The sequence below is a fragment of the Jaculus jaculus genome, chromosome 17 (assembly GCF_020740685.1).
Source record: "Jaculus jaculus isolate mJacJac1 chromosome 17, mJacJac1.mat.Y.cur, whole genome shotgun sequence".
Classification (NCBI taxonomy): Eukaryota; Metazoa; Chordata; class Mammalia; order Rodentia; family Dipodidae; genus Jaculus; species Jaculus jaculus.
In genome coordinates, this window is record NC_059118.1 from 18,221,930 (window position 1) to 18,240,477 (window position 18,548).

Sequence of the window (18,548 nt, forward strand, 5' to 3'; positions counted from 1 at the left end):
CCTGACCTAGGACTACGCGTAGGTTTTCTTTGGCCTTCTCCACCAATTCCTTGTCGGAATACTGAGTTTTTCGCAAAGCTGCTGGCTGACTCCCAGAGCAAAAGGTCCACATAAGGCAACCCCCCCCCCCCCAAAGCCAGGAGTGAGACTCCTTCTCAGGCAGCTGTCCCGGGTTATGGCCCTGCACCACCCCACAGGATCAACAAACCTCTCTAAAACCAGGCGGTTGACAGTCTCGCTGGCCACTGGAGGCAGGTTCAAGGTTTGCTGCAACACTGTTAGCTTCTTTCTTAGGCTCTTGGGGAATGAAAAAGAAGGGTGTGAAATGCTGAGCAGCCAGCCCAGAGATAAAGCACAGAAGCAACAGCATGTGGGAAGGTACTAGGAAAAGAGCAAGACTGAATCCCACTCAGGCCTCAGGTCCCTCTTTGGTAAAGTGCCTGCTGTAACGACCAGGGACCTCAGGGAGGTAGTACGTGACATTGTGAAGGAAGATCCATGGTCCTGTTGGCCCCTGCTGAGGTGGCCTAGGCTGTAGACCAGACCAGAATAAAGGTACACACTCTGACGCCCCTCCCCCGCCCCACTGACTGGTGCATAGGTTCTGGGTACAAACGCCCAGCCCTGCTCTCGGAAGCACATCTGCCACCCCAACGACAGCTCACCGTGATTTCCCTGTCAGCATTCTGTAAGTCCTTCTGGGCCGACCTCAACTCTAACTTTGCCTGGTCCAGTTCAGAGTAGACTGTCTGCAACTTCAAGAAAGGGTAAGGAATAAGGACAAGCCAGTAGTGCTGTGTGTACTGCTCTAGCCACTGCTACCCAGCGCATGGTCAGGGCAGGACCCAGAAACTGCATGGGGAGACCCCAGATCTCTGGGGCTAGGCTCAATCTAGGCATGTGCGTATTCTCTCTACACACTGTCTGTGGATGAAGGACTGTGCCAAGAGTGAAAGCACTGGCCCAGGAACCCTCCCACTCTGGATCTGGTACAAAACCAAGCCTCTGATGCTGTCACACTTGGGACCTATCCTCTTTAACCAGCTGGGAAGTGTCTAGGAACCAGGAAGAGCGCATGAGCATGTGTGTGTTGGTGGAACGCATCCATGATTTGCCGTCCCAAGTGGACAAGCCAGAGTCAGAGGCCGTGTCCAGCAGGAACCATCAGGCAGCATCTACAGGCCATCCTCAAGCCCCATGGAGTCAGGGGCTGTCAGGCCTGTGGCCCAGAAGACCCAAGTGAGCGTGACAAAGCAAGTGGCACCCTTTGTTCCCAGCTCAGTTACCTTGCTCCTGGAGGAGGCCAAGTCCTTCCTCAGCCTGTCAGCCTGCTCCCCTGAGGCTTTCCGCGCTTCTTTCAGATTTTCATACTCTCTGCAAAGTGGCCATGGAAAGAACGAGACACCTTCATGGTCAAACTGAGCCATGACATTAGCCTAATAAAGCCTCACCCAGATTCTCAGCTCATTCTCGTGCTTGCTCCAGGTGGCCCTGTGGTACGGGTCCTGTGCAGAATGCAAGGGAGCCTTGTGACACTTGTTCCCTCCCTCACCTGATAGCACTGGTGATTTGAGAAGGTATGCAAGAAGCTCTGGCCTCACTAGGGGGCCCCCTACACCACCTGGTCCCCACAGGAAGCACTTTGGATCCTCTGTGCCAGTGGTCTCTTTCCCACACCAACCTTATACCACCACAACACAGATCATGGACAAGTTTCTGATCCAAGCCAGGCAGTGTTAGGACAGTGCTGATGGGAAATCGATTCCAGGTATCATCAGGGGCTCACAACTCAAAGAGCTGCATCAATTCCTTAGAAACAATGTTGTCTAGGGCTGCACCACCCTGAATAAACTCAATCTTGTCTGATTTCAGAAGCTAAGGAGGGGTTGTATCTGGTTAGTTCTTGGATGGGAGAAACAACACTTAAAATTCACACTCGACCCTCTCAACAATCCTATCAGACAAGTCTTTGCCTCAGTATAAAAAAAGTGAGGGGCTGGAGGGATGGTTTAGCAGTTAAGGTGTTTGCCTTTAAAGCCAAAGGACCCAGGTTCGATTCCCCAGGACCCATGTTAGCCAGATGCACAAGGGGGCGCACATTTGGAGTTTGTTTTCAGTGGCTGGAGGCCCTGTCACACCCATTCTCTCTCTCTTTCTTTCCCTCTTTCTCTGTCAAATAAATAAAGTAAGGGTCAGAGAGGCCTAGACATTGGCTCTAGGCCACACAGCTGGTGAGAGAGAGAGTTGGCAACAGGACTCCAGAACTTGCCCCCTAATTCCATCTGCTTTATTAGAGATGGGGATCCACAACCTAGCTCCTGGGCTTACTGAAAGGGGCCAGGGTACGTACTTCTTGAGGGACACACAGTACACAGCTAGCTGCTCCACTGCTGACTGTCCCACACCCATGTCTCGGATCATCTCCTCTACCTCAGGCCGCTGGCTCTGGAGTAGAAACTCAATCCTGAAAAACATAGCCAGCCCACGACATTTGAAATCTGGAGGCTGATGGTTAGTCTGCCTCCCTTTGCTGCCGTTGCCACGGCAACAGCCTGGGCTGTGAGGATGCTTTAGCAGGTGGGTGTGCCCAAGAAGCTTCATAGCACAGCTGAGCACAGCTCTAGGAATGCCGTTGAAGCAAAGAAGAAGAGGTGTTAGCAGAGGGCTTCAAGGCCAAAGATATCATGCTCCAGAGCTTCCTGGAGAGCAAGACATAGTAGGTCATCTGGCCACAGGCTGTTGCAACAGGACAGGAAGGAGTGAGGTAAGGACATCCATAGAAAATGAAAGAAAGTCGGAACCACAGACAGTTGGTCTGAGCCCTCCAGAGCCTATGGAGATTTGAACGACAGAGATGACCAACCCCACTTGTGACTGTAGTCCCGAGATTTCTACCACCCAGGGGCCCGAGGTGATTAATGAAGGCACGGTGCAGGCCACAGCGCTAGACTCACTGCTCCATGGTCTTCATCTTGCTCCGGAGTTGGCGGGCCTCCTCGCGGGCTTGCTTGCTCTCGTCATGCTGCTGCTCCAAGCACTTCATCTGCTTCTGAAGAGCAAACGCACAGGCACGTGTTGCTCGGAAGCCCTCAGGAGCCATGGCCACTGGGATAACTGCTCTCGGACTATCTGCACTATATCGTTCTCCTTGTACCTCGGGACAGGGTCTCACCTAGCCCAGGTTGGCCTCAAATTGGATAGATAGCAGAGGATTCTTATAGCATATGCCCCTGTCATCATCTACAGGCCCACTGTGGGCTGCCAAGATGCTGTGGTCTAGGGGCCCGGGGTGGGGGTTAGCTCAGCAGTTAAAGGTGCTTGCTTGCAACACCGACAGGCTTGGCTTCAATTTCCCAGCCACCCATTGTAAAGCCTGACAATACACACGAATGCATGCAAATAAATAAATTCTGTGATCTGGGCCTCATAATGCATGTAGCCAAAAAGTCATGGACCTAAGCCCAACCCTCATTATCAGCCATTCAGATACAAACAGGTGCCAGGATGGGAGACCTGTGCCAGGAGCAGCTGGCCAGGCTGTCCTCAGCAGCAGACTACTCAATCTCTCACTCAGGAATGCCACCAGGAACTGCTCTGCAACCAGGTGCTAGCTTGCTCCCTCCCACTGGCCAGGCCATGTGATCCAGCCCGGCCTCCAAGCAGGAGCAGAGAGAATGAATATCCTGGGGTCCTGTGTGTTCACAGGGATGGCTCCCTTTCCCTTTCAAATGGCACCCAGCAAGGACTGCTCCTGCCTACAAGGGTAGAATATCAATCGTGAGTTCAGATCAATAGCCTCATGGCCCTCGGAGAGCAAGAGGCTCACTAACCCAGGCTGATACAAAATTCATCTGGGTCTAGGGCTGCTTGCTCTACAGGCTTTGATCTGCTCGGTCAGCTCAGCACATCTGACTTCAAAGGCCTCTGCTCCTCCCTAGGATGCTGTTTGATCAGGCTCCAGAGAGCAGCCCAGCCAAGGGCTGGAGTCCTAATGGAAGGTTCCTCAGGCTGGCCTCATCGGTGGAGTATGAGCCACTTTTGGAAACATGGCCCAGACTCACACAGGTCTCCGTTGAGCAGCCTGTCTGTGAAGTGGTGGGAAGGTCTTGCTACCTAGTACAAGACCCACAAACACAGACAGTACGGCCATTTTCTTATGGGTTAGATGCTATGCTATGGTATTGGAGGGCCTGGGGAAGAGGTATGTATCCATTTCACCATTATGTAAATCAAGGTACTGACTGGGACAGAGTAAGAAGAGAGGCACAGGAGGATGGTGGGTCCAGGACAAGGGCTATTCCCTCGCACGACCGCTGAGTACTTACTTTCAGAGCAGAGCACAGCATCTCGGCCCTGTCTAAGGCCTTCTGGAGAGATTCCACAGTGGCATTGCGTTCTTCCAGGGTGTCTCGCAGAGTGTCGATAATGGCCTGATGGTCCCGTTTCTCTTTCTCTGGAGCAGGGGTGGCGGATGACCCATCTATGCTTGAGAACCTGGGCCCTCAGGCTCAAGTACCTCATCCCTAAGCTAGGGTAAGGAAGAAGGTACAGGCCAGAAAGCTGGGTGGCCTGCTGCTCCCTCTGGTAACCAAGAAAACCAAGCCAGTTTCCTTCAAGGGACAAGATCTTTTTGCTGCTTGAACTACCTAGGAAGATTTTCCTGTCCTCCCTGCTGTGGATCTAATTAATTCATCACTCTACAATTCAAGCAGGTTCCTGTCAAACCTAGAGGCTTGAGTGTTGTTCTGAAGATACTATCCCATTGGAGCAAGCTTAAAACAGAGAGAAGAGGCTCGCCTGGCCTAGGCAGACAGCTTTAGTCACCTCCTTCTTCTCTCCTTTTCGGCTAGTCACAAGAGGTAGCAAGACTCTTGACACAAAACAGGGAGAGTCCCTGGCTCTGTCAGAAGGTTGGAGCCCTTCCTCCTAGTGCCCGCTCCAACATCCAAGTCAGAGGCTTCTCAGGGCCTCTTCTCTGGCTAACTCACCTTTCTGGGAAAGCTGTGCTCGCACATTGTCCAGTTCATTCTGCAAGGCAATAGTCACCATAAGCAAAAGGAATGCTTTGTGGCCAGCCTCCGCATGGCCTCCTATAAGGTTATGCAAAGCCCCAGGATGACACAGTGAAGCCTGGAAAGTGTGGATCCAGTATACCTCAAGGGCAAGCTAACAATGGAGTGATGCACATTCCTTTCTCTTTACAGGCCTTTTAAAAAGGTAAGTAACAGAGGCCAGGCATGGTGGCTTTTAATCCCAGCACTCGGGAGGCAGAGATAGGAGGATCATCGTGAGTTCAAGGCCAGCCTGGGACTACAGTGAGTTCCAGGTCAGCCTGGGCTAGGGTGAAACCCTACCTTGAAAAACCAAAAAACAAATAATATAAATAAAGGGGCAAGGGAAGTAAAGTTTGGCCCATGGGCTTTTCTCAACAGCAGAGGCTTCCCTGGTCCTGAACTAGCCTTACCCTCCCTGGACATTAGTTGCACTAACCAGGGACACAGAACAGAGATGGCCAAGAACTCTGAGCCACCACTGCTTTTCTCTGGCCTGGACTTTGCCTGCTTCTCAGTTTACCTCTCCACAAGATCAAAACTGGCTCTGTGCACCACAAAGTTTTCAGCCACCAAATCCAGTAAGTTAGTAAGTCAACCCCCGCCCCCATGAAGTGTGTATGTGCTAGGCTCTAATTAGACTGTGTGAGCATCCAGCAAGCCCCTCATAGCCCTTGCATATGCTTCAGAACCACCAACAGGGAGGCTGGGATAGCAGTGAATCCACTTCGCATTTAGGAGTCTAGAGAATTGATATTCCCATCCGCAAGAGAGGTGCCCACTTCATAGTCAGGAAAACAAAGCTTTATAGTACTTTCGGGCTTGGTGAAGGGTCCACAGTGGTAACTAGATGGAATCCAGGTAACCTTTCAGATCATCCTTCTAAGGTCAACACAAAATTCAGAATTTCAAATGTAACCAATACGAAGGCTAAGGCCCAGGGGATAGGTAAGTGCCCTGTTATCAGGTTCTCTACTCGGGACTCTGTGGGTAAAAACTTCTGGTGGCTGGGCTGGGTGGTTTAGCCTGGGCAGCTGGGGAGTGGAAATGGTGGATAGGGAAGGGCATGCAATGCAGTATCTGCCTGGCACCTGCCCAAAGCTGGTATACCACTAGCCACAATTCTCTGGCTTTTTCCACACCTCGTCAGGGTGCCTTCCAAGCCCTTGCTCCAAACTATTCAAGATGCTGCGGCCCTGTCTCACAAAGCTGGCTTTGAAAGCTGGAAAGACAGGAAACTCACTGCCTTTGTTGTTTTCATCTCAGGGAGGACACCTCTTAAACTGGGAGCAGTTGCCATGACGATAAACATGCTGGCTCAAAACACAAAAGCTCCACCATCTTGAAGCAGGGAGGTTCCAAGGACATCAAGATACCCTGGGGCTGAAGTCAAAGGACTTCTGTTCTCATCTGACATGTACCCAGCAAATTAACCCTCAGAGTCCAGGGACCACTGTGAACCCCGATCTAACTTTCTTTAGAGCTTTCTGACAATCCAGATCCCCTCACACAAAAAGGGAAATTCTGAATTTGGAAAAATAGGAGTGTAGAAAGAAATTTACCTTCCTTTGCAGTGTGAGTTTATGTCTGGACTAGAAATCTCAGTTTTAGCAGAGCATGGTGGTGCATGCCTTTAATCCTAGCGCTCAGGAGGCAGAGGTAGGAGGATTGCCGAGTTCAGGGCCACCCTGAGACTACATAGTGAATGCCAGGTCATCCGGAGCTAGAGTGAAACCCTACCTTGAAAAAAAAAAAAGGAAATCTGTTTTGTCCTCTATCACTGGATTTAGATAGAAAGGCCCAGACACCTGCCTTTATACCACATTCCTCAGGCAATTCTGAGACAGTCAGGATAAGTGTGGGTCAGTCTATTGTATCTTCCCTGGCCAAGAAGACTTTTCTAATCTGTCACCAACTATCCAGCAGGATAGTGAGCTGAGCTAGAAGGCTATAAGCCCTTCATAAGGCAAGAGGGCCTTGGGAGCACTCTGTCCTTTGGTCCTAATTGCCCTGAAATCCCAAAGAGAAGCTTCATATTCAAGTAGTTCTCCCTTCCCCTTACAATATAGTTCTCTAATGACTGTCTTGCCACTTGTCCTCTGCCTTCCTCATGTCTGCCCTGCAATCTCTACCAAGTCTTTCCTCCATGACCTCAGCTCCACACTCTAGGTACCCTACCTAAGTGGGAATGGAAAGTGAACTCCCAGGGGATTTAGAGTTCAGTAGAGTGAAATACCTTTAAGAATTCGGCATCCAAGACACTCTCCTCCTCCTGGGCGAGGTCAAAGAAGAGTTTATTGATAATGGTTCTTTTGCCAACCTGAAAGCAGAATAAGATAGAGTAAGGCCACAGAGCTTGGTCAATGAACAGGGAAGAAGGACTGAAAGTGGGTCCGATTGCCTGCCCAACATATATGCCAGGTTTGTTCTCAGGGTTAACTTTAAAAAAATATTATAAGGAGAGAGAAAGAGAATAAATAAATGGGTGTGCCAGAGCCTCCAGCCACTGCAAACAAACTCCAAATGCATGTGCCACTGTGCATCTGGCTTTACATGGGTATTGGGGAACTGAACGCAGGTCATTAGGCTTTGCAAGCAGACGCCTTAACCACTGAGCCATCTTTCCATTGCCAGGTTTAACTTTTCAAAGTACATCTTTAGAGTCAAAAAACCTTTTCATAGGTGGCAGAAAGAATGTAAGAGCCAAAGGAAGGGTACGCCTCCTTACAACATGCTCCTCCAGACACAAAATGGTCTGGATATCCCTGACCTCACAGTGCCTGACACTACCTACCTACACAAGACCATCATAACAGAAGGAAAAGATCATGACATCAAAATAAAGAGAGACTGATTGAGAGTGGGAGGGGATATGATGGAGAGTGGAGTTTCAAAGGGGAAAGTGGGGGGAGGGAGGGTATTACCATGGGATATTATTTACAATCATAGAAGTTGTTAATAAAAAAAAAAACTGGAAAAAACCCAAAAAATAAGAATGAAAAAAATTAAAGCAAAAATAAAAAGACCTCATCATTCTACTGGTACCCCAGCTGGGACTGCTGTTTGGCTGGGTGGCTCAAGCTGGGTTGCTGCAGGCACATATAATAAGTGCTCAAAAGATGCCTTAATTTTAAGTACTGGGGTATTTTCTAGATAGGAAAAGAGGCCAAATATATCCAAGACTGCTGTGAACAAATCCATCTTCCAGCTACCTATGGGAACAAGCAGGTCTCCCGAGCAGCTCACAGGCACTTACTTGTAAGGCTCAACTGGCCTCAAACTGTGCCACTGTGCATCTGGCACAGTATATGGGCACTGGGGAATTGAACCCAGGTCACTGAGCTTGGCTGACAAGTGCCTTCACTGCTAAACCATCTCTCCAGCCCTGTAATTACATGTACATACACACACACTTTTTTGTTGTTGTTGCTGTTTGATTTTTCAAGATGGGCTCTTGCTCTAGCCCAGGCTGACCTGCAGTTTCAGGTTGGCCTTGAACTCATGACAATCCTCTTACCTCTGCCTCCCCAGCGCTGGGATTAAAGGCATGAACCACCACATTCAGCCTTTTTTTTCCCCATGTAGGTACGGGGAATTGACCTTGGGTCCTCTTGCTTGCAAGGCAAGCACTTTACCAACTAAGCCATCTCTCCCAGCGTCATCATCCTTACCTGGATTCGGCATTGTGGGCAGGTCCGACTTGGTGCTGTCTCAAACCACTGAATCAGGCTGAAACAACAAACAGAAATCAGACTTGTAAGCCCTGGCATGGCTGGAGATATAGTCCATGCAGCTACCCCAACCCACCTACTAGACCCAACAGGCCTACTTGAGAATGCCTCACCATGGGCAATTGAAGCACCTTCAATAAGGTCTGCGCAGGGCTCAGACCAACTAACTGGTTGTTTCTTGCTTTTTTTTTTTTTTTTTTAAAATATGGAACGCTTCACGAATTTGCGTGTCATCCTTGCGCAGGGGCCATGCTAATCTTCTCTGTATCGTTCCAATTTTAGTATATGTGCTGCCGAAGCGAGCACTGTTTCTTGCTTTGTAGGCTTTTGGCAACCTGGATTTTGGGGTATGAGTGATAATAAAAGCCTAGACAGTGTCTCAAAGATGGGAACCCTGGGCTGGAGAGATGGCTCAGTGGGTAAGGCACTTGCCTACAATGCCTAATGACCCGAGTTCAATTCCCCAGTACCCAGTACCAGACGCACAAAGTGGCTCATCTGTCTGGAATTTGTTTGCAGTGGCTGGAGGCCCTGACACTCTCATTCCTTCCATCTGTCTCTCTTCTCTCCCTCTCTCTGCTTGCAAATAAATAAATTAAAAGGGGGGAGCAGGAGGGATGGCTAAACTGTGAGGGTGTTTGCCTGCAAAGCCAAAGGACCCAGGTTTGATTCCCCAGGACCCACTTTAGCCAGATGCACAAGAGGGCGCACATTTGGAGTTCATTTGCAGTGGCTGGAGGCCCTGGCGCACCTACTCATTCTCTCTCTCCCTCTTTCTCTGTCAAATAAATAAAATATTAAAAAAAAAAGATGAGGGCTGGAGAGATGGCTTAGTAATATGTATATATATAATTTTTTTTTAAAAAAAGGGCTGGAGGCCAGGTGTGGTGGTGCATGCCTTTAATCCCAGCACTGGAGAGGCAGAGGTAGGAGGATTGCTGTGAGTTTGAGGCCACCCTGAGACTACATAGTGAATTCCAGGTCAGCGTGAGCCAGAGTGAAACCCTACTTCAAAAATAAAAAGTAAAGGGCTGGAGTGATGGCTTAGCACTTAAGGCACTTGCCATCAAAGCCAAAGGACCCAGGTTCAACTCCCCATGATCCACGTAAGCCAGATGCATAAGGTGATGCATGCATCTGGAGTTTGTGGTGGCTGGAGGCCGTGGCATGCCCATTGTCTGTCTTTCTCTCCCTCTCAAATAAAAAAATTGAAAAATATTAAAAACAAACATTTATGGGTGGAGAGATGGCTTAGCAGTTAAGGCACTTGCCTGCAAAGCCTAAGGACCCAGATTTGATTCCCCAGGACCCACATAAGCCAGATACACTAAGTATATCTAAGAGTTTGTGTACAATAGCTGGAGGTCCCAGGAACTCCCATTCTCTGTCTCTCTTAAATAACAAAAATAAAAATATTGGGCTGGAGAGATGGCTTAGCAGTTAAGCACTTGCCTGTGAAGCCTAAGGACCCTGATTCGAGGCTTGGTTCCCCAGGTCCCACGTTAGCCAGATGCACAAGGGGGCGCACACGTCTGGAGTTCGTTTGCAGCGGCTGGAAGCCCTGGCGCGCCCATTCTCTCTCTCTCCCTCTATCTGTCTTTCTCTGAGTATGTTGCTCTCAAATAAATAAATAAATAATTTTAAAAAATAAGAATATTAAAAAACCTTTATTTTAAAAAAGAGGTTCACAGAACTAATAACATGTACCCCCCCCACACACACACACATTTTCTTCTTTCACAATGCTGGGTATCAAACCCAGCATCTTTCATTCTGGGCAAGTACTAAGCTATACTGAAAGCCCCATGTCATGTTTTTTCTTTATTTATCTTAGGGGCTGGCAAATAGCTCAGCAGTTTAAACGTGCTTGCAAAACCTACCAGCTCAGGACTCAATTTCCCAGCACCCATGTAAAGCAAAATACATAAAGTGAGCCAGGCATTGTGGCACATGACTTTAAATCCCAACACTCAGGAGGCAGAGGTAGGAGGATTGCCTTGAGTTCAAGGCCATCCCAGGCTAGTGTGAAACCCTACCTCCAAAAAAAAAAGCAAAGTAGGACATGTGTCTGGAGTTTATTTGCAGCAGTAAAAAAAAAAAAACTGGTGTGTCCATTTTCTCTCTTCCTATCTAAGTAAATAAAAATATTTTAGTTAAAGCCGGGCGTGGTGGCACACGCCTTTAATCCCAGCACTCAGGAGGCAGAGATAGGAGGATCGGGAGGCAGAGATAGGAGGATCGCTGTGAGCTCAAGGCCACCCTGAGACTACAGAGTTAATTCCAGGTCAGCCTGTACCAGAGTGAGACCCTACCTCAAAAAAACAAAAAAAAAAATAAAAATAAAAAAATATATTTTAGTTAGTTAGTTTTTTGACATAGGGTTTCACTCTAGTCTAGGCTGACCTGGAATTCACTATGGAGTCTCAGGTTGGCCTCAAACTCAGGGCGATCCTCCTACCTCTGCCTCCTGAGTGTTGGGATTAAAAGTGTGCACTACCACGCCTGGCAATTTTATTTTTTTAAATATTTATTTGGATAAGGAGCAAATGAATGTGCCAAGGCCTTCTGCCACTCACTACAAAAAAACTCCAGATACATGTGCCACTTTGTACATTTGGCTTTACATGAGCGCTGGGGAACTGAACCCAGGCTGACAAGCTTTACAAGCAAATGTCTTTCACAGCTGAGGCTCCTCTCCAGCTCCAATATAAATAGTTTTTAAGAGCTGGGCATGGTGGTGATGCCTTTAATCCCATCACTCGGGAAGCAGAGGTAGGAGGATCACCCAGAGTTCGAGACCACCCTGAGACTCCACAGTGAGTTCCAGGTCAGCCTTGGCTACAGTGAGACCTTACCTTGAAAAACCAAAATAAATAAAATAAATACCTGAGCCAGAGTGAGACCCTACCTCGAAAAACCAAAAATAACCCCAAAAAATAAAAAAATAAATAATATATATATTTTAATTTTTTTTTGTTTTTTTTTTAAAAATTTTATTTATTAAGCCGGGCGTGGTGGCGCATGCCTTTAACCCCAGCACTCGGGAGGCAGTGGTAGGATGATCGCCGTGAGTCCGAGGCCACCCTGAGACTCCATAGTGAATTCCAGGTCAGCCTGAGCCAGAGTGAGACCCTGCCTTGAAAATAAAAAAATTTTTATTTATTTAGTTATTTGAGAGTGACAGACAGAGAGGAGGAGGCAGAGAGGGAGAATGGGCGAGCCAGGGCCTCCAGCCACTGCAAACGAACTCCAGATGTGTGTGTCCCCTTGTGCATCTGGCTAACGTGGGTCCTGGGGAATCGAGCCTTGAACCGGGGTCCTTAGGCTTCACAGGCAAGCGCTTAACCGCTACGCCATCTCTCCAGCCCTAAATAATATATTTTTTAAAAACTAAAAAAAAAAAAAAAAGCATAAAAGGAAGCCAGGCATGGTGGCACACAGCTTTAATCCCAGCACTCAGGAGGCAGGGGTAGGAGGATCGCCATGAGTTCTAGGCCACCCTGAGACTACATAGTGAATTCCAGGTCAGCCTGGATTAGAGTGAGACTCTACCTCGAAAAATTAAAAAAAAAAAAAAAAATTTTTTTTGAGATTCATGTTATACCCACTAGGACAGCCATTATCATTGGGGGTGTGGCTCCATAATCAGAGCCTTTACAAGGCATAGGCAAGGCCCTGGTTTTGAGCTCCAACACCAAAAAAAAAAAAAAAAAAAAAAGGAAAAACAGTAAGTATTCTAAGTGATGTGGAAAATGGAATCCTCCTGTATTTTGATGCAGGGAAATGGAGTATTGTGGTGCATGACTGCAATATCAGCACTTAAGAGTCAGAGGCAGGAGAATTGTGATTTCAAGGCGAACCTAGGCTATACAGTGAGAACCTCTTTCAAAACATTGCAGGAGCTGGGCGTGGTGGCGCACACCTTTAATCCCAGCAGAAGTAGGAGGATCCCTGTGAGCGCAAGGTCACCCTGAACAGCATGAGCTAGAGTGAGACCCTACCTCCAAAAAAAACAAAACAAAAAAAAACCCTCAGGAGATGACGTTTATTTTAACTCAGTGGTAGAGTGTAAGCTCAGTAAGCATAAGGTGGAATTTTTAGCACCAAAAATAATGAATCAATGCTTGTAACCAGCCTGGATAACAAAGAGACCCTGTCTCAAAAAAGCAGCAGCTGTTGTGGAAAATAGTATGGCAATTCCTCCAAAAAGCTAAACATAGTATCTCCGTATGTCCCAGTCTTTCCACTCCCAGGTATATATGTCCAAAAGAATTGAAAATAGAGACTCAAGCAGATATGTGTTCAGCAATGTGCATAGTAGCATTATTCATAGCAATCAAAATGTGGAAACAGGGGGCTAAAGAGATGGCTCAGCGGTTAACATGCTTGCCTGCAAAGCCTAACAACCTGGGTTCAATTCCCTCGTACCACATAGTCATATACAAAAGGTGAAGCATGAGTCAGGAGTTCATTTGCAGTGGCTAGAGCCCCTGGTGTGCCCATTCTCTCTCAAATAAATAACAAATAAAATATGTTTGTAAGCCAAGCATGCACTTGGGAAGCAGAGGTAGGAGGATCACTGAGAGTTCTAGGCCACCCGGAGACTACATAATGAATTCCAGGTCAGCCTAGGTTAGAGTGAGACCCTATCACAAAAAACCAATATATATGTTTTTTATATTTTTAAATATTTTATATTTCTAAATTATATAAGTCTTATTTAAATAAATAAATTATGTTACATTTTTAATATTTTAAATATATATACATATATATTAGTGTGGAAACACCTCAAGGTCTCTCAACAAATAGAATAGGTAAACAAAATATAGTATAGCTGAGCATGGTGGCACATGCCTCTAATCCCGGCACTCAGGAGGCACAGGTAGGAGGATCGCCATGAGTTTGAGACCACCCTGAGACTAGTGAATTCTAGATCAGCCTGAGCTACAGTGAAACCCTACCTCAAAACAAAAAAGGATGGAGCAATGGTTTAATGGTTAAGACCCACAGAAGCCAGATGCCCAAGGTGGCACATGCATCTGGAATTCATTTGCAGGAGCTGGGCCCTGACACGCCCATTCTCTCCTTTCTCAAATAAATGAAAATATTAAAATAAATAAAATAATAAATAATAAATAAAAACAATACATATAGTATAGATATACATACAATTAGCCACAAAAAATGAAATTTTAACACATGTCATAGCATGGATGAACCTTGTAAACATTAGGCTAAGTGACATAAATCAGATTTAAAAGGGTAAATACATATTCCACTTATGTGAAGTTCCTATAACTTCAGTGACAGAAGGTATGCTAGAGGTTCAGTTCGCCAGTACTCATGCAAAGCTAGACACACAAAGTAACTTATGTATATGGAGTTAAATTGCTCATCAGCAAGAGGCCCTGGTACACCTATAATCAATCAATCTATCCATCCATCCATCCATCCATCCATCCATCCATCCATCTGAAATTACATAGTAAATTCCAGGTCAGCCTGAGCTAGAGTGAAACCCTACCTCAACACACACACATACACACACACACACACACACACACACACACACACACACACACACACACACTAACAAATTTTGAAACAGAAAGAAGGAAAAGGACTAGGAATATGGCAGAAAACTTGCTTAACATGTGCAAGGCAAGGGGTTAAAACATAGCTGCAAGTTAGTTAATTAAATAGTGACGGCAGCCACACATGGTGGTGTACACCTTTAGTCCCAGCACTCAGGAAGCTGAGGCAGGAGGATCGCCTCGAGTTCAAGGATACTTCTGAAACTATATAGTGAATTCCAGGTCAGCCTGCGCTCTAGAGAGACCCTACCTCAGGGGGAAGAAAAAAAAAAAAAAAAGGAAGCAAACAGTCATTCTTAGTAAAATAAATCATGGTTTTGGTTCATAACTCCTAGCATAAAATAAATGCCTATGAGTCTGTATTGATATAAATAAATGACTTAGGAAATAGATGGAGAAAAATTTTCCTTGGAGGACAATACCAAATAATGTGAAGTTCAATTTCTTTTACTTGTTTGTGAATTGTACTTAGTAACTTGCTAGAGCATTGGGAGAAAAACAGCAACTTTAGAGAAACGTGATGATGACATCATAATAAGAGACATCAAAAAAATTGAGAGAAGCTGAACATGGAGGCACACGCCTTTAATCCCAGCACTTGGGAGGCAGAGGTAAGAAGATCACCATGAATCGAGGCCACCCTGAGAATACATAGTGAATTTCAGGTCAGCCTGGAGCTAGAGTGAGATCCTAACTAGAAAAAACAAAAGTAATAATAATAAAAATTGAGAGGGCTGGAGAGATGGCTTAGCGGTTAAGCGCCTGCCTGTGAAGCCTAAGGACCCCGGTTCGAGGCTCGGTTCCCCAGGTCCCACGTTAGCCAGATGCACAAGGGGGCGCACGCATCTGGAGTTCGTTTGCAGAGGCTGGAAGCCCTGGCGCACCCATTCTCTCTCTCTCCCTCTATCTGTCTTTCTCTCTGTGTCTGTCGCTCTCAAATAAATAAATAAATAAATAAAAATTGAGAAAGGGAGAGGATATGATGAAGAGTGATTTGTAAATGGGAAAGTGGGGGAGAGGAGGGAATTATGTCTATAATTATGGAAGTTGTCAATCAAAAACGTTTAGGGTAGGAGAGATGGCTTAGAGGTCCAGGCACTTGCTTGACTGAGAAGTCTAAGGACCCATGTTCTACTCTCCAGATTCCATGTAAACCAGACATCCCACTTAAGGTGATGTAAGTGTGCAAGGTCGCACATGGGCACAAGATGGCATACATGTCTGGAGTTTGACTGCAGTGGCTGGAGGACCTAGCACACCAATATTCTCCCCTCCCTTCCTCTTCCACCCCCTTCTCACATTAAAAAAAGGGGGGGCAATCTGTTGGGCTTGCCTCAAAAAAAAAAAAAAACAAAACTTTTTTTAAAAAGTAAAGAAGGAAAAAGCCTGACATGGTAGTGCATACCTGTAATACCAGCACGTGGAAGGCAAAGGTAGGTGGATCGCCATGAGTTCAAGGCGACCCTGAGACTACATAGTGAATTCCAGGTCAGCCTGGGCTAGAGCGAGACCCTACCTCAAAAAAAAAAAAAAAAAAAAAAAAAAAAGTAAAGAAGGGCTGGAGAGATGGCTTAGCAGTTAAGGCACTTGCCTGCAAAGCCAAAGGTCCTCAGTTTGATTACCCAGGACCCATGTAAGCCAGAAGCACAAGTTGGTGCATCCGTCTGGAGTTCAACTGCAGTGGCTATAGGCCCATTCTCTCTCTCAAATAAATAAAATGTTAAAAATATTTTTTAAAGTAGAGAAATATGAAAGAGACATTAACCAAATGACAAAGTCCATAACATACCTGACAGGTACTCTCAAAATTGTCAAGGTCATTAAAATAAACAGAAAAAAATAAAATAGACAAGAGCCTGGCATGGTGGCACATGCCTTTAATACCAGCACTTGGGAGGCAGAGGTAGGAGGATGGCTGTTGAGTGCAAGGCCACCCTGAGCTACAGTGAGACCCTACCTCAATAAATAGACAGACAGACAGACAAGAGCAATCAAACTCACAAGACAAAACAGGTTGTCACCAACCAGAAAGGACTAAGGTAACATGACCACGGAATGTAGTGTAAGCTGAACAGTTAAGGGAGGATGTGGCTATAACACCCCTAAGCCCACCCCCAGAAACACACTTCCTCCGGCAAGGCATAACCTCAGAAATTGTCACCAGTTGGGGACTAAGCATTCAGAACATGAGTTTGTGGGGGACATTGGAATCAAGTCATCACAGCTATTAATGAGAAACTAGTCAAATCCAAACAAACCCCTATTATGCCAATGTTGATTTCTTAGTTTTGCCAATTACCAAAATTGTAAAATATTAACACTGAAGAAGCTGTGCAGTGAGTACATAATTCTCTGTACTATCTTTGCAATTTGCAAATGAAAAATTACCCCAAATCAAAAAGTTTATTTAAAAATACACAGGTGGGGGGCAGCTGTAGAAATGACTTAGTGGTTAAGGCGCTTGCCTGTAAAGCCTAATGATCAGGTTTCGGATCCCCAGTACCCATGTAAATCCAGATGCACACAGTACTGCATGCATCTGGAGTCCATCTGCAGAAACTAGAGGCTGGCAAGCCCATCCTTATTCTCATTCTCTCACCCCCTCTCTCCCTCTGCTTGCAAATAAATAAATACAATTTTTTAAAAATGAATTTAAACTTGGCCGGGCGTGGTGGTGCACGCCTTTAATCCCAGCACACGGGAGGCAGAGGTAGGAGGATCGCCGTGAGTTCAAGGCCACCCTGAGACTACTTAGTGAATTTCAGGTCAGCCTGAACTAGAGTGAAACCCTACCTCAAAAAAAAAAAAAAAAATTTAAAAATGCATAGGTGGGCCAGGCATGGTGGTGCATCCCAGCACTAAGGAGGCAGAGGATAGCCATGAGTTCAAGGCCAGCCTAAGACTACATAGTGAATTCCAGGACAGCTTGGGCTAAAGTGAAACCCTACTTAAAAAAAAAAAAAAACTAATAATAATAATAATTAAAAATACAGCTGGGCGTGGTAGTGCACGCCTTTAATCCCAGCACTCAGGAAGCAGAGGTAGGAGGATTGCCATGAGTTTGTGGCCACCCTGAGACTACATAGTCAATTTCAGGTCAGCTCTGAGCTACAGCAAGACCGAACCTCGAAAAAAAAAAAAAAAAAAACAAGCCTGCAAACATTAGGTGGGTGCCAGGTGCAGTGATGAATGCTTGAAGTCTCATGAAGTTCAGACTGGCCTCAACCTATGCAGCTGAGACTGGCCTTGAACTCCTGATCTTCCTGCCTCCACCTCCCAAGTGCTGCAATTACAGGCATATTTCACCATGTCTGGTTAGCAACATTGGTTTAAACAAAACTTTACAAGTAAGGAGCACCCAGCAGCCATAGGGTGTTGCCTGGCTCCTTGATTTCTGGGGCTGTTCCCTCACCCACACAAACCTCTTGTATTATTATTCACTATCCCAAGGGTTATTCTATCTCACTATTTTTCTGGAACCGCCAAACCAGCTTCCCCACGACTGACAATCTTTCCTCATTAAGGGCTGGAGATGGCTTAGCGGTTAAAGCATTTTCCTGCGAAGCCAAAGGACCCAGGTTCAATTCCCAGGACACACGTAAGCCATATGGGTAAGGTGGTGCATACGTATGGAGTTCGTTTGCAGTGGCTGAAGGCCCTGGCGCGCCCATTCTCATTCTCTCTCTACATCTCTCTCTCAAATAAAACAGTAATTTTAACAAAAGGAATCTTCCCTCATTAACTGTACACGCAACAAGATGATCAAAAGGCGTCCTGACACCTTGTTAAAGGAAAGCATTTCCGCCTGGACTGCCTATGTTAAGCCAGGATGGCCTGACGGATGACTTTGGATACCATCGCTCTAAACCAGCAAATCAACCACTCCAGACCCTTCAGGTTGCCAGAGCCAACCTAGGCTTGATCTCGAAGAAATAAAAAGGGCTCGTGAGAGCTCATCTCTGCTCTAGCTAATAGCTTTAAAGTCACACATTATCAGGGAAGGGCGTACTCTCTTCACTCCAACAATTCTCTCCCCTCCGGGGTCAGCTACCACCTATCACCCCCACCTGGTCCATTTCGGCCCCAGATGAGGAAGCTTCCAAGGTGGGATGGGGGGAGGTCTGGGTTCCGAGGACCCTACTGCCAGAAGAGCGGACACTCCCCGGGCC

The 18,548-nt window shown here is 46.5% G+C and overlaps 1 protein-coding gene and 1 non-coding gene across 2 annotated transcripts in view; both read right to left on the bottom strand.

Moving 5' to 3' along the window:
* The window catches only part of LOC101599295 (TRAF interacting protein), a 32,491-nt gene that overhangs the window by 12,944 nt on the left and 999 nt on the right, over window positions 1-18,548 (bottom strand). The window contains exons 2-10 of the mRNA XM_004664171.2: window positions 8,723-8,780; window positions 7,288-7,371; window positions 4,989-5,028; window positions 4,326-4,453; window positions 2,955-3,049; window positions 2,351-2,464; window positions 1,287-1,374; window positions 666-755; window positions 209-297 (exon numbers count right to left, since the gene is read on the bottom strand). Of these exons, the coding sequence (XP_004664228.1) occupies window positions 209-297; window positions 666-755; window positions 1,287-1,374; window positions 2,351-2,464; window positions 2,955-3,049; window positions 4,326-4,453; window positions 4,989-5,028; window positions 7,288-7,371; window positions 8,723-8,780 (786 nt within the window). The remainder of the gene's footprint in view (window positions 1-208; window positions 298-665; window positions 756-1,286; window positions 1,375-2,350; window positions 2,465-2,954; window positions 3,050-4,325; window positions 4,454-4,988; window positions 5,029-7,287; window positions 7,372-8,722; window positions 8,781-18,548) is intronic.
* LOC123455719 lies at window positions 8,982-9,088 on the bottom strand. The gene has a single exon (XR_006634094.1). It is a non-coding gene; the product is annotated as a U6 spliceosomal RNA (small nuclear RNA).